This window comes from Chrysemys picta, chromosome 21 (assembly GCF_011386835.1).
Source record: "Chrysemys picta bellii isolate R12L10 chromosome 21, ASM1138683v2, whole genome shotgun sequence".
Lineage (NCBI taxonomy): Eukaryota > Metazoa > Chordata > Testudines > Emydidae > Chrysemys > Chrysemys picta.
In genome coordinates, this window is record NC_088811.1 from 10,820,772 (window position 1) to 10,835,365 (window position 14,594).

Consider the following 14,594-nt stretch of genomic DNA (forward strand, 5'->3'; position numbering starts at 1 on the left):
CACAATGTTGACACTCTAGTCATCTGAAAGAGATATAGCTAACAAGTCAGGAAAACTTAGCCTTGTTCTCACAGGCCTTGATATTGAAATAAAATACCTACTCATAAATGAGACCTATTATGTTAAGTTGTTTTGTTAGGCTCCATAAATATAAAGCGCTTATGCATCCGTTTGCATTCTCAAAGGCCACTGAAGGCCAAGCCTACACTAGAAACTTTTGCTGGTTTAGTAATATCACTAGGGGTGTGATTTTTTTTAAAACTGCATCTCTATACCACTAACAGTCTTAGTGAAAGGCAGCTGTACTGGCACAAAAACGCTTTAGCCGGTATAGCTTATTTCATTTGAAGAACTGGCATAAGATATACTGGGGAAAAACACTCTTGCTTTTATAAGCTGCATCTACAATATAGCTATATTGGCAAATCTTTACCAGGTCAAGTACTTGCTTTCTTAAGGCTAATCAACACTAGAAAGTTAGGTTGACCTAGATACATCACTCAGAGGTATGAAAACTTCACAGCCCAGAGCAATGTTGTTAAGTGAACCTAAGCCCCAGTGTAGACAGTGCTAGGTCAACAGAAGAATTCTTCCATTGACTTGGTGACCAAACCTTTGGGAGAGGTGGATTACTACACCACCAGAAGAACCCTTCTATACTACAGCAGTGGTGCTGCAGAGCTGTAGCTGTAGCATTTCTAGTATAGACAAACCCTTAGTAAATCACAGCACATGCATTTCACTTCATCCATATGCAAATTTACCTTCATGCCTTTGCCAATGCCATCAGCAATTTGCAAATCTAATCCTTCCTTGCAGGTATAGAGGCAGTCTATCACCTTCTTGTTCTTCAGTTTACCAGACCGGATCATTAATCCAGCCAGATTGCCTCGGAAAAACTGAGCCATGTGGAGTTCGCCACCTTTATAAAGAGGGAGGAAAAAACTTTATAGACCTTAGACCTTTTCTTTTTATCATCAATTGTGCTTTATTTTACCATGATGTATTGACATGCAGGTTAGTTTATATCCATTCCGGGTGTTAAACTTGTGATCATGTTCAAGCACAATGAAAGAATTAAACAGTTCATCATGCATATGGCCCTCAAAACAGACATGTATGGCCATCCTGAACTGTGAAGCGGAGGCTAGTGTTTCCATCACAAATGTTACTTTTGCCTATACAGCGAGGTGGTGTACTTAAAGAAGACCAAAGATAGAGCTAATGAGCTCTTTGATGAGACTTTAACCCTAGTGCTGAAATGATATCTCCTATTTGTCATTAACTCTAGAAAATGAGGAGACGCCTATCAGGATAGGAGAAAGTGCAACAAAGTACAATTTATGCCAAACCAAGAACCTGAAGTGCTGCATACATTTTAAACCAGAAGGGATGGTTATGATGATCCAGTCTGCCTGACACAGAGCACAGAATTTCACTTAGTAACTCTTATTTCAAGTTCATCATTGATTGAGGTAGAGTGCAGTTTCAGAAAGATATCTAAGTGATAGAAAAATCCACTGCAGCCCTCAGTAAGTGGTTCCAATAGTTTCCCTCATTTAAAAAACGCTGCACCGCACATCCAGCCTGAATCTGTCTAGCTCCAACTTCCAGCCCTTGGATCTTGTTATGCTTTTGTTTGCCAAGATAAAAGTAAGCTATCAGAAATCTTCTCATGTATGTACTTCTACAGCATTCAAAGCAGTTCCAGACCTTACAAGAACAGTAAGTACCTAAATGTATTCTCTTAGAAATATGTAGTAAATTAAATCTCAAACCAAGACATGAAACCCAGAGAACAGCTGAAACTATGTAGAAAAATAAAACATTGCAATGTCAGCCAAATGGGAAGAAAAGCTGGTATTTATGTCTGTTGGCTCCAACTGGCATTTTTACAGACTACTGATCAAGTGAGTACCCACTAGGAATTCTAGGTGTTATCAAGACACATTGTCCTTTGGGTTACATATAAGATCTATGCAATGATATCTGAATAAAACTGGATGAAAAAAGTGTAGCTAATACTTTGCATTAATGGCTCATATTACACCACTTCACTGCAATCACAATGGTTTCAAGTTTGTACATGGATGTGCACTTATATGCAATAAAAATAAAATCAGGAGGTGAAGCATTGGAAATAATAGTACAATGAAGAAACAGCCCGGAAGCAGATTATGTGGGGGGCATCAGGGGCCAAAACGCAATGCCTGCATTTCATGCTATATGTGAGATGAAGCAATGTCTTGGCTTAAAAATGAAATAAAAAAGTAGCGGAAAATACTCCAGCAACCTGCAGATGTCTCAGGCACAGTTTCATTGTCATTTTCATTTCCTGTATATTCTGTAGAAAAGCAAGACAAAGAATAGGGACAATGGGGAAGGGACCAAGTAATGAGGGACTTGTAAGTAACCTTTGTGTACACGTACACACACACACACACACACACACACACACACACACACACACACCTCTTTCACCAAGCATATTCTGCTTATATCCCAACCAGCTCTTCACAACTGGTATGAATTTAATCAGTTTTAGCCTTGGACACAGAGTTGGATTTTCTTATATAAACCATTGCCAAACCCAGCAGCTAGAATACTTCATATTCCCATTTTCACGGGTATGATGGGGAGATTAAAGTCTATGTTAACAGATCTCCTAAGGAAAAAAGTATTATGGACAGATCAAAAGGAGCCATTACTGACCAATAATTCAGACCAAATTAATAATACTGCATATATTAATTGGCCAATTTTTGAAATGGCAGCTTTTTAAAAAAGAGTGGGAGAATAAAAATGTTAAAGAGGATTTAGAAAGCATGACTTTAAGGAGGAAAAAGTATTAAAGTCTTCTTTATATATAAATCAATGTATTTAAAGTTTGGTAAAGCAAACAATATTGCTCTCAGGTCAAGACCTTAAGCATTAGTTTCACTCTTGGCATAAATTCTTCTTTGACTGAGTTATAATCCTCTTAAAATAAGGTTTTCAATAGAATTCCCTGACAGACCCACAAGTCCGCAACCCCAAAGTTTTAGCATCCCCATTTCAAGTCCATTACTGGCAATGGCCAGGATGGAAGCAGGAAGGAATGAAAGGATTATATAGTGGTGCTAATGCACATCACTATAGGGAACCTCCATGTGGAGGCCAAAGGAACATAAATATTTACAAGTAAAAATGATTGGGCTTGTGTTAGGATACAAGAGCCTATATCGAAGCCTTGGGGCATTCCTGACATTTAGCTGGCATATTTCTGGTTTCCCCGGCACACTTCAGCTCTCTGGAAGCTAGTTACCGCTCCACTTGCTGCTGCACTATAGCAAAACAAAAGGGATAATCTGAAAGCCATCTATATAGCAATAAATGAAGTGAACTGGAACCTCGCTAATGATTGGGAGACTGGTTGCAAGTTAATTAATTTTGCAAATTAGCAAGTATTAAAAAGGTAATGGGCCCCTCAAAATACGTAATGCTTATTCTGACCCCTGGACTGTCATTTTATCTTTCCAAGGCCTCAAATCTCAGAGACAGGAGAGGCACCATAAGACTCTCCTTATTGCATGCTCTATGAATATCCTATGTACTGTATGCAGATGCAACAGTTTGATGTAAGCTTGCAGACCTATAGTAAAATATCTATGATCCAATATTTGTTCTACTAAAAAAGTATTGTTCTATTAGGTCAAGATTTTCTAGCTAGGTCAGCAGTTTTCCAACTTGTAAGTAATTTGATCAGTAAGCAAAATGCACTGAACTGAGCAGCCCACTGCAGTCCTTTGGTAATCTACTTCCAACGCTTCATGTTCAGATGACACCTGCCCCATTTTCTCCAGCTTTTGATGAGTAAGCGTCACCAGTATTATAGGCTGTGAATCAGCATTAAGCAGCCTGTAGAGAATCACAATTTAAGCTTAGTTTGCATATAATAAAACTGCTGCTATTTTCTTCTTTTTATAACCACAAGTGGCAAAATCCTCAAGAGAAAACATTATTGTTACTTAATTAAATCCTCATATGGAAACATGGCCAAAAATGAGAGCTTGGTTTTTCTAAAGTCTGTTTCAAATTAGGTTAGAAAGCGAAGGTTCTGCCTAGTAATCTTCAGAATAAAATGTACTTTTGTTAGTATTACCAAAAATAAAACTGACTATATTCCCATAATTATTACAGAAATCACTTAAGTGGAACCCTGCCTGGCATTTCTAGATGTAGTTTGGTATTTCCTATCCACCTATGGGTGATGAGTACAACGGCATTCCAGAAAAAGTGACTACATTAAAAAAGAAATATATGTGATAGTGGGACAGAGGAAAAATCTGTAGGAGATGTAAAAAGCAATCTTCCATTGCCCTGAAGAGAACTAACCATTCATGGAGATGAGAAATTAATTGTTACCTTGCCAACATGCTCCAACTACCAGCTGAGTTTCTATCTTGGAAGGATGTAGTGGGTAATCCTCAGTCACTGGGAAAGGATCATATGAAATTCCATCTACATAGAGTGTCACTGCTGGAAATTCAACATTGAGGACATAATGATGCCATTCTTTGTCACACACCTGGGAAGAGAACGACAGGTAATGTTTAAAAACAGAGTTCTACCAAAGCAGTCACTGGAGTACATTTAGTACACTGCCATATTAAAACACTATTTGACAAGATTTTCATTCAGTTCTCCTGAAGTATTCTGTCTAATAGTATATAAATATGGCAATTTCCAGGAAAAATTTTTCCCAAGCCAAAATTTGAGATCTTTAATAATGGAAGCTGGTTGCAATTATGGGAATGCTACCAACTCCCCGTAAGTATGCACAAGGCCATTTTATAATCACAGCAGCATATGCCAGTATGTGAAGAATGCTAGAATGTTACTAATTGGGTGGTTACATTCCAGCATCAGAAATTCGGATGATCTTACTGCTTAAATAACTGGCAGCAAACAAACAGATCCCCAACATTAGCTGGAAGCAGATAAAGGAACCTCTATATGAGAGCTATTAGCCACATAAAATTTACTTATTTTGCTCAGATTTATTGGTCCAATAATTTTTTTTTTAAACTCTCTAATGGTAGTCTTCCTGATCATGAGTGCTACCAATATTACACAAATTGCTTGTACCAATTAGCCAGTTTGCTTATCTAACGCCAGCAATGCACATGGTGTCAGGAAAATTTTTCTTCCAGTGTGCAAAAGGATTAAAAAAAAGTTTTTCTGTTATCTTATTACATTATTTGACCTACAAAAAAAAGTCATATGCTCACAAATACTTAATTGCTATAAACACATGGGAATACTTGCAAGTAGAATGGTCATTCATTTTTTATTGTGTTCAATGGAGACAAGTTCTACCAAATCTGATTCCTATCTTTTAAACACTTAATTTACTCACTTAAAGCCAGTTTCTACCCCCCTTACTCATACAGTTCAACTCAGTATTCCATAACTAATCCTCATTGACTTCTGTAGGGACACTAAAGAAGCAAGATGTGACTCTACATGAATAAGGATAGCAGAATATGGCCCTGAAACTTTAGAACTATAGAACACAGCTCAGTTTATTTTAGTAAACTGTGGAATGAGGCCTTTGGATTTCCACAAAGACTTAATTTACTATTAAAACTATCATGCTGTTTTAGGCTCCTATGGATACTTAAATTGTAAATTTCTTAACAAGTTCCCTTTCATACTAACCTGGTTCAATTTCCAGTGGAATTCAGCAGGTTTGTAAGTTTTTCCCTCTGAAGGATCTTGGCGGAAGAGGAAAACAAGTCGGCAATTGTGTACATAAAGAGAGTAGTGGTGCCGGTTCATATCTGCACAAAAGGTTACATTAATGTTACTCTTTCCCATTGCCCTGTGCCCTCAAACTCTAGAACTGGAAATGATAGTCAAGAATTCACATAACCCTAAACTACATGACTGATATGTAAATGTGCTATTAATACCGTCCTTCAGGATAGTAATAAGTAATGAGAGCACAAGACAGATTTAAAAGAAATCAAGCATGCTATAGTTTCAAGGGAAAAGAAGTGTCCACGGAAGCAGTTTTAGGTCATCCATTCCTAAACAATCCAACAGTAATACTGATAACACCATAGCTAATAAGACACATGTCCTTCCCAACCAAGGACTAGGACTAATATATCACAGGGGTAAGCCTACAGATAAGAGAAATCGAACAAAATTCAAATTGTGGGTAGTGAAAAATCTTCTGTTGCTAATTAATACTATTTAGCATGTCTATAGCATTACAGGCAGGTAAGATGCTTTATGAGGATATTAAAACACACATGGTCCATGCCCTAAATAATTAATCTAAACCAGGGTTTTCTCAAAACTTCATTGCACCGTGACCACCTTCTGACATAAAAATTACTACATTACCCCCGGAAGGGGGACTGAAACCCAAGCCTCACCGCCCTCGGCCGGGGGGGTGGGGGGAGAGAAGAGGAGGAGGAGGGGGCTGTAACCTGAGCCCTGGTGCCCATGGCTGAAGCTGAAGCCTGAGCACTGAAGCCCTGGGGCTTTGACTTTGGCTTCAGCCCCAGGCCCCAGCAAGTCTAACACCAGCCCTAGCGACCCCATTAAAATGGGGTTGCGACCCACTTTGGGGTCCTGACCCACAGTTTGAGAACTGCTAATCTAAACTAAATACAAGAGGAAGATGTTTAGAGAAACAAGGAAGTGACAGTGATGATGAAGTAATTTTAATTCAGGTTACCCATATCATGCATAAATCAGCCAAGGAGGGAGGGAAAGGAAAAGGCCCAAACCCTTGTAGTTCCCATCCCAACAACACAAATGTAATACATTTCTATACATAATATGATTAAACACCACAGATCATCCCCATAAGAGACCTAGTTTTTTAAAAAAAGAAATTGTATAATGTGCTGCTGAAATGAAGATGAAGGGATTCATAATTTCAGAAATTATCAACTTCAAACAATACTGGATTATGCTATGGCATAACTGCCCAGAAAAAGCCGCCTGTTTTGGAGATATGCTGCATATCACCTCTGTATGCCCCTCCCCCTGCTAAAATAGAGCACAATTCTAAACTAAGTTCATTTTTCTCCATTCAGATTACTTCAAGGATTCCAGTAACTTTAGTTTTTAATTAAGGGGAGTGGGGGGATCTTTGTTGATCCTACCTGATACTCTCAAGCAAACACACACACAAAAGTTTCAATGAGTGATATTTGCTACTAGGTAGACACTTTACATCTGATCAAAGAAATATTTTTCAACCTATTGCTGATACAGTTCTCTCTCTTTTGATCAAATTCAATTCTGTTAATGATAGGGGGCCTATTTTGTTTTGCTTGTGTTTTTGGCTTGGCTTCCTTTGAGAGACCAGACAGCTTGTTACCCAGAATGCCTTCTTCTAAAAATCACTAAACAAATCCCCTGCTCTAGCGAACAAAGGCAAGAATCTTGTACTCTATCAGCCAGCAATTATGAAGAGTTATCAGATATTCCTTTGTATCAATACAGTGATGTTGCACTCCATATGCTTTATAAAAATATGTTTATGGAGTGTAAATATGATGTAACTGGAATAAGCTTCATGCAAAAGGTCTCTTGTAAGGTATATTACAAAGATTATAACCTACTGAGTATATTCCTCTTATTTGTAGGCATGTATCATTCTTGTATCTGAAACTAGGAATATGAAGTATAACTCTGACGTCTACTGTAATTATGCAAAGTGTAGGCCATTAATGGTGGTTTAGAATCTTGATGGCTCCTATTGACTAGGATAATTGGCTATAAATGGTTTATTTACCTGCAAGCCTTCCTGTATATGTGCGGACCAGCCCTGGAAGAATGGAGGGGGTCTCACAGGACATTTAAACATGTCACCTGATACTGGAATCCATCTTAAACCTGGTACTTTCCATTTAGAAGGAGGGGTGTGAACCGAGAGAGACAAAAGATTCCCACCTTGTGCCAAAAATATAAAAGGGAGTGGAACAGAACAAAGGGTGTCCCACTCATGCGAAAGCCCCTGCTTTTCACCTAAGATGCCTGCTGAAACTAACAAGGACTGTACCAGGGGAAAGGATTGGGCCCAGACTAGGAAGGAATCTAGTCTGAGAAAGAAACCTATTGGAACATCTCTGAAGGTGAGATTTACCTGTAATCAGTTTCTTAATGTATTAGGCTTAGACTTGTGTGTTTTGTTTTATTTTGCTTGGTAACTTACTTTGTTCTGTCTGTTATTACTTGGAACCACTTAAATCCTACTTTTTTATACTTAATAAAATCACTTTTGTTTATTGATAAACCCAGAGTAAATTATTAATACCTGGGGGAGCAAATAGCTGTGACTCTCTCTCTATTAGTGTTATAGAGGGCGGACAATTTATGAGTTTACCCTATATAAGCTTTATACAGAGTAAAACGAATTTATTTGGGGTTTTGATCCCATTGGGAACTGAGTGTCTGGGTGCTGGAGATAAGTGTCCAGCTGAGCAGTTTTTGGTTAAAGTCTGCAGTTTGCGGGGCATGGACGAGACTTGGGTCTGTGTTGCAGCAAGCTAGCATGTCTGGCTCAGCAAGGCAGGGTTCTGGAGTCCCAAGCTGGCAAGGAAAACGGGCTCAGAGGTAAATTCAGCATGTCAGGTGACAGAACGCATCACAAATACCATCTTCAAAATGATGGTGTTTGAAGCATTCACAGAAACTATTCAAAGGATAAAAACAGCTTCATCATGGAAGGGGTGAAGGGAGAGGGAGAGAGCTATTTTCCCCTAGAAGCAAATATTCCACATTCAATCCTCTTATAAAAAACAAAACAAAAAAAGAGTGAGGATCCATATTGCTAAATCTACAGCATATAACCTCATGATTATCATGAGGTATCAAGAATGAGGGTCTCTCAAATAACACAATCTAAACAGATTATACTGCCAGATCAATTGGTATATCACAATGGCTAAAATCTCTACAGTATAAAGGAAACTGGATATCAAGTTCCCTTTATCTAACTGAAACTAAATATTCTAAGGGCTTGTCTACACAGGAAAATTGATCAGCAGAACTATAGCTGTATAATTACACTGTTCTAGTTCTATGCCAATGTAACTCCCTATCTGGGCATTACTCCAGAATAAAAGTGAGTTTTTCAGTGTAGCTTGTTGCTTCCAAAGTGAATCTAATCTAAAAGAGAGCTTCAGAGCCTCGAGTGACCTGCAATAAATACATCACCAAAACCAAAGAGAGACTGTTTATAACTGAAGTATTTACAAACCTGTCTTGTCTGAATTGCAGAGTATTGTCTCCTTCTCCTTGGTACCAGGCCCATGCCTCATCCACACCGAAATCATAAAGGGCTCTTTTAGATTGACTGTGACAATGCCATCTGGAATCTTCACAGCTTGAGTGCCATTAAATTCAAAGACTTGGTCACTGTCATGGCCATTATCGGTAGGAAGTCCTACTGTCCAGTTAGCAGTGCTACTTGGAGGGGGAAGCAGCTCAGCTGTGCCAGAGGAAACACCTACAATAAAAGTATATTACTAAAAACACCCAGAAGGAAACAAAGAATTGGTGTCAAACCAAATTGGTTTTTGTTTGTTTGGTTTGATTGCTAACCTTTCCGCATTAGCTGTAAGGATCCTGTATTAGTGTCATGCACCAAGCAATTTTAAATTTAATTGCAATGTAGTTAAACATTGTCAGGCCTAACAGCTCTGAATTACTTGTTCCAGCCATTTAACCTCTTGGTAGACATCCAATTTAGCAAACAATGTTTGCTCTCTAGGCTTTGCCTACCTAGAGCCTCCTTGTTGCTGTTTACGCCAGGAGTCATAATATCACACATTAATGGCATTTTACTTCCTGAATTCCTGAGTCATGAGGATGACACCACTTTTCTCCTGTTATAACTCTCTACCAGTCTTGAGAGCTTTACTTCTTCTGGTTAAAGAGGGCTGGATGAGATTCCCTTTAGAGCCCAAATCAGTCACAGGAATTGCTGTTTAATCATGTAAAATATCCACTTCCTAAAAGAAGCTGGGCGTTTACTCAGCACTCCAAATCCAGGGTAACTGATGTCATAGTGAAGCACACAAGACTTCGGCATTGACTAATAGTGCCAGGAGCTCAGGACTGCCACAATATTAAGTAAAGTTCACAAATATGGATGTTATTGGTTAAAGTTTCAGCAGATAATAAGACCGCTGCACACAGGTATCCAGCTAAAACCTACATACGAGTCAAGTTCAGCCCTTGGGTAAGCAGAATTGCTCATGTAAATCTTGCACCATTATAAAGAAAATAGTCTAAGAGGAGAGATGATAAGGGATAGAGAATAAGTGTAAGCCTTGTCTACACTACACAGTTTTGTCAGCAAAAGGCATCTTTTGCCCACAAAACAGATGTACATACTAGAATGCTACTTACAAAATAAAACCACCTTGACAAGGGACATAGAGCTTTTTGCAGCAAAGTTAAAGCGACAAAGCATTGGTGTAGACACTGCCATTCATTATGTCGCCATAACTGGCCTCCCTCACTATCCCACAATGCCCACCATGACCACTCTGCTCACTGTTTCGAACTCCACTGCACTGCATACAGCTACACAGGCATGCGCCCCTCCCTTTTCAAATCTCTGGGAAGTTCTGACAGCTGAGCATGTGGCAGCAAACAGCAAATCATTAACCCAAAATCCTGCTTTCCCTGGGGGAAACAGGAACACAGCTGCAGACAGGCTGCTGCTGGAAGGGGGAGGGAGAGAGGACAACTGCTGTGCAGAGCCAGGGAGGGAGGTGGTGATTAATGGGGATGGGGGAGCTCCCCCTCTCCCTGCCTCAGGACTGATTGCTTCCAGCCACTATCTGAACTTAAAGAAGCCAGCATGCTGACACACTCACTCTCCCCCAACACACACAGTATCTCTCATATAAACACTCCCCTAACACATGCTAGTTTCTGTCTCTCCCCTACACATACTCTCCCCCCACACTTCTGTTTAAAAGTGGCTGGCAATCTAGTTGGATGCCCATGGAAGATGGGATTGAGAAATCTGCATCATGTGATGCTATACCTGCCCCATGAGGCATTGCAAACCCTTCCCAAAGCACCCTGCAGCCAGTTGCACAGTGGGATAGCTACCCACAGTGCACTGCTCTCTGTGTCAATGCAAGAGCTGCTAGTATGGCTGCACTCTGGCGACAAGGAGCATAGCGCGGACATGCAACAGAGGTTTAATTAAAGCGGCATAGCTTTTGTCAACAAAACTAAAGTAGACATAGCCTCAGTTAACACTTTGGGAAGAGAAGTGCAATTTCCTTCTCACACCCAATAAAAAGACGGTTTGGCAACACAGGCCATTATAAGCATATGGCCAGACTTCTAGAGGTGCTGAGCCAACCACAGCTCTTGGGTGACTCCAACTAGAAGTGAAGGTGCTGAGCATCACTGACAGACTGGCCCATAATTTCCATCCTTTCATTTTGCATCAGAGGGGCTCATGAATTTTAATCCTACTAATCATAGCATAGGTGAATGCAAAAGGGTCCTCTAGCCCCTATGCAACAAAACATAGATTTAGCTGGTTTAAATGAAGTCCTTCATTCCAGGCCACATTTTCTCCACTTTATAATCCATCTCTTCATCATGGCCTCTGAAAAGACACCCACATTCATCCTGCATCTTGAAAAATAGGCAGTTTTCAATAACGATGCCCATCCACACACACTCAGCCATTTAATTCTGGAGCATTTATCACCAATGAGAAATTACTGCCCAAAATAGGAGAACAGGAAGGTTGGAAGGGGACAACGCAATGATTCTTCTTCCTCTGATGAGACTGAACTTGATGTTTTCAAATAATTGTCAGGCTCACCAAGTATAAGGTCTGCTAGACAAGATTTTGGGGCAACTTTTGTACTGGCATGTTATTAAGTGTGCCCATTCGTTTGATATTCCTTATTCTGACTTGTGAAAAGATTATATTCAAAGGAAGACTTTTACTCAATTTCAAACCAATCAATGCATTCTTACCACAGAGTCTGTGAAGAGATTTCTCAGAGTAAGTATCTCTGTCACAACCTTTCCCAATATGATTAGTCTCTAGTTCCACTGTTGCTTGAATTGAAGTTATGGGTTCATCACAGGTCTCCAAATGTATATTGGGGAATAGAGCCAGAGAACCAGTCCCAGGCTCATATTCTATTCTTTTGCTCCAGCCTGTATAGTCACACAAAGAAATAAGATTAGAGATCTCTGGTGTTTACCAGTGTTTAACTGCAGTAAAGTAATAGCAGCTGGTGAAAGGAGGGGATTGAACTAACCTTGCCAGCCAGGCTTGCATGTAGGCTTAATGCTAATCTTCACCAATACATCCTCAGCAGCTCTTTTCTTGCCACAGTCATATGCTGTCACAGTCAGCTTATATTGGCGCTCCTTGCCATAGTTTAACTTTTCTGTGTTTTTTATATAACCTGGCAATAGTGGAGAGCCAATTAACAGTGAATATATGTTCATCTTTTAGACTCAGCTTCATTAAGTATACTTTCTCCCCCCCTCCAGGTGCTAAGACTTGGATAGTCATATGTAATTAAGCTTTAATTAACCCCTCCCTCAATTTATGTGGGTATAATACCCTAAACAGCAAACCCAATTCTTTAAGATTAAACCCAGAAGATTAACACAAATAAATACAGCAGCAGATGCAGTCTTAGCACTGTCTTTTTACAGCTCATTATGTTAGTGTAAATCTTTTAATAAAACCAAAGATTTAACTGTCTGCAGATAAGGAGCGAGGATTGTAACTTTGTGTGGTCTACACAGTTCAGGGAGCAAGTTAAATTAGTACTTTTCATTGACCCCAGCATCCTTCCACTCCATAGTGTAACCTCTCAAGCCCTCTCTCAGTGTCTTAAATAAGGTTTTACGTGGTGTTTGCTGTTCAAGCTTTATAAATTTAAAACCAATCCTAAATACAGAAGAACAGTTATAGAAAGAAAAACATCTTAACAGCTGGTTTAGAACATGGTATATCTACATTGCTATTTTTAAAAGACAAAACAGCAGGAGACCATAGGCTCTGTACTTCATGGTTAAGATCCCGTAAGACCTGAACTTGGAACCAGCTTCTTCAATAGAGCCCACAATTAAACATGATATTTTTAAAAGCTACAGAAGTTTGAAAAAGACTGTCCTTCCTGACCAAAACAGCAAATGCCTTAGAAACTGCTCTCTCTTTGATCCCTGGGTTCTAAGATGTTCGGGGGGGGGGAAGAAACACACACATGACACTTTCCAACAAAATACAATTTCAGAAGCAGCAAACATGCTTGAAGTCACTGCTGTTTGAGTGCAGCACTGAATGTAGACTTGTGGAAGCTAGATATGTTAGAAAGGTGAAATAGCGAGATTGGTACTATCAGTGAAAGACAACCTATTTTATATTATACACAGTTCAAATAGGAATCCAAAATGCTCACAAAAACATGTCTGCTCAGTTACACTGTAGAACTAGATTAGAAAATGGAGTGATTTAAGTAAGTTTGTAATAGAATACTCTGAAGCACTAATTTTATTTTGACATTGACCACATTTGAAACATTATTCTAAAGTACCAAATTAGAACAATTTCTCCCCCCTCCTTGGTTCTTACCATCTTTGTCAATAGCAAAGGGAACATCTGGAGTTACAATTTCATAGGTGCATATCTGGCTGAACTGGGGAGAACAATCTGCATCCACAGCTTCTACTTTCAGGATGTTGTCATATCTCTTCCCCTCAATAACTGTTGCTTTGTAGGACTTCTCTTTAAACACTGGAGCATACTCATTAACATCATTCACCTGAATATGTACTGTTGCTCTGGAGAGGAATCAGAATGATCAGCTTTTAACACTGGGTGAAATAGGAATGTTACAGAGCTGCCATTCAACTAACATAGGAATAGAACCACATTTTACAGATTAAGCTCCCCACCAAAATTTAGGCTCAGAAAAGAATAGTAGCCAGTGGTGGAAGAGACTCATTAGCTCAAGTCCACCCCTCTACTAAGGCAGGATACATTTTTCCTTTCCCAGAAGATTAATAAATAATATTTTGTACTTCCATAGCACCTTCCGTCAGAGGATCTCAAAGTTCTTTACACACAAATAAGTTACTCCTGAGGGCATTCTGCATAAAAAAAAAATTAAAATTCTGCACCAAAAAAACCAACAACTCTGAGCACAATATTTTAAAATTCTCCAAAATTCTGCAAATTTTATTTGTCAAATAAATGTGGAGCCTCTAGCATAGCATTGGGGAGCACAGGACACTGGCTGCACAGAGGTGAGAGATCACTGTGCAGCTTCCCCCTGGGACACGGACTCAGTGGTGAGGCTCAACCCAACCCTGACACAGCGCAAGGACTGGGCCTGCCCCAGAAATACCCCAGGGCCCCGCCCATCTGTGCCAGGTGCACCAGGTGTGGGCAGGCAGGCTCAGCAAGGCAGGATCCAAGTGTGGATGGGCTTAGTGTGTGGGGGGGAATCCAGGTGTGGGTTGAGAGGGTTCTGTTTGGGGCAATCTGGGTGCAATTGGACTCTGCAGGGGGGTCCACGTGAAAG

At 39.7% G+C, this 14,594-nt stretch overlaps 1 protein-coding gene across 17 annotated transcripts in view; it reads right to left on the reverse strand.

Moving 5' to 3' along the window:
* LOC101931671 (beta-catenin-interacting protein 1) overlaps positions 1-14,594 on the reverse strand; it is a 145,743-nt gene that overhangs the window by 10,069 nt on the left and 121,080 nt on the right. For 8 of the 17 annotated variants that reach the window (XM_005292853.5, XM_005292851.5, XM_042852904.2 and 5 more), the window contains 8 exons: positions 13,643-13,851; positions 12,315-12,464; positions 12,025-12,210; positions 9,266-9,514; positions 5,701-5,822; positions 4,405-4,567; positions 2,285-2,344; positions 765-922 (listed from right to left, as the gene is read on the reverse strand). In XM_005292853.5, coding sequence (XP_005292910.2) covers positions 765-922; positions 2,285-2,344; positions 4,405-4,567; positions 5,701-5,822; positions 9,266-9,514; positions 12,025-12,210; positions 12,315-12,464; positions 13,643-13,851 — 1,297 coding nt within the window. The remainder of the gene's footprint in view (positions 1-764; positions 923-2,284; positions 2,345-4,404; positions 4,568-5,700; positions 5,823-9,265; positions 9,515-12,024; positions 12,211-12,314; positions 12,465-13,642; positions 13,852-14,594) is intronic. The other 9 variants (XM_005292854.5, XM_005292852.5, XM_065575332.1 and 6 more) reach the window with 2 other exon arrangements.